The 854-nt window shown below is 32.3% G+C and overlaps 1 protein-coding gene across 1 annotated transcript in view; it reads left to right on the top strand.

Moving 5' to 3' along the window:
• LOC107694421 (beta-catenin-like protein 1) overlaps positions 1–854 on the top strand; it is a 69,092-nt gene that overhangs the window by 9,583 nt on the left and 58,655 nt on the right. Inside the window, exon 6 of the mRNA XM_016494110.1 lies at positions 574–667. Within this exon, the coding sequence (XP_016349596.1) occupies positions 574–667 (94 nt within the window). The remainder of the gene's footprint in view (positions 1–573; positions 668–854) is intronic.

Here is an 854-nt window from a genome sequence, read left to right as displayed (position 1 = left end):
AATTGGTAAAGTGGTACTTTTAAAATTGACAGTAAAATATTACAAAAGATTTCTATTTCAAATAAATGCTGTTCTTTTGAACTTTTTATTCATCAAAGAATCCTGAAAAATAAAATGTATCACAGTTCCTACAAAAATAAGCAGCAACACAACTGTTTTCAACATTATTAATAATCAGAAATGTTTCTTGAGCAGCAAATCAGCATATTAGAGTGATTACTGAAGATCATGTGACACTGAAGACTGGAGGAATGATGCTGAAAATTCAGCTGCGCATCACAGAAATAAATGACATTTTACAATATATTCACGTAGAAAAAAGTTTTAAATTATAAAATTATTTCACAATTTTTACTGTATTTTCGATCAAATAAATGCAGCCTGAGCTGAGCTGTGAGCATCAACCTAAGGATCTCTAAATAAATTGTTTTATTTTACATTTATTTTGTTTGTATGTAGTTGTGTCTAAATTTAGTTTCAAAACCTGATTTGTGTAACTATTTTCTAGCATTAGCCTAAATAAATGTCTCCATGTTTCTATGCTTGTTGAATGGTTTTTATTTGTTTGTGTAGTTAGAGGGTCAGGTCGTAGCTCTCATGGTGCAGAATATGGAGCGTTTGGATGAGACGGTGAAGGAGGAAGCTGATGGCGTTTACAACACTTTAGGTAAGTCACACACCAACCAACTAACAACACACATGCGCTAGTCTGAGGAGCAGGCTTCAGTCTGAATTTTATCAGTTCACCGGAAAACAAGTCATGTTTAGAAGTTTCCAAACTACAACTAAACGCTGGATTGCCAAGTTCGCCTTTGAGATTGCTTTTTTTTTTTTAAACAATATATATATTTTTT

The sequence above is a fragment of the Sinocyclocheilus anshuiensis genome, unplaced genomic scaffold (genome assembly GCF_001515605.1).
Source record: "Sinocyclocheilus anshuiensis isolate Anshui unplaced genomic scaffold, SAMN03320099.WGS_v1.1 scaffold1826, whole genome shotgun sequence".
Taxonomy (NCBI): domain Eukaryota; kingdom Metazoa; phylum Chordata; class Actinopteri; order Cypriniformes; family Cyprinidae; genus Sinocyclocheilus; species Sinocyclocheilus anshuiensis.
The sequence above is the reverse complement of the archived record's forward strand: the minus strand, read 5'-3'. Positions and strand labels throughout refer to the sequence as shown.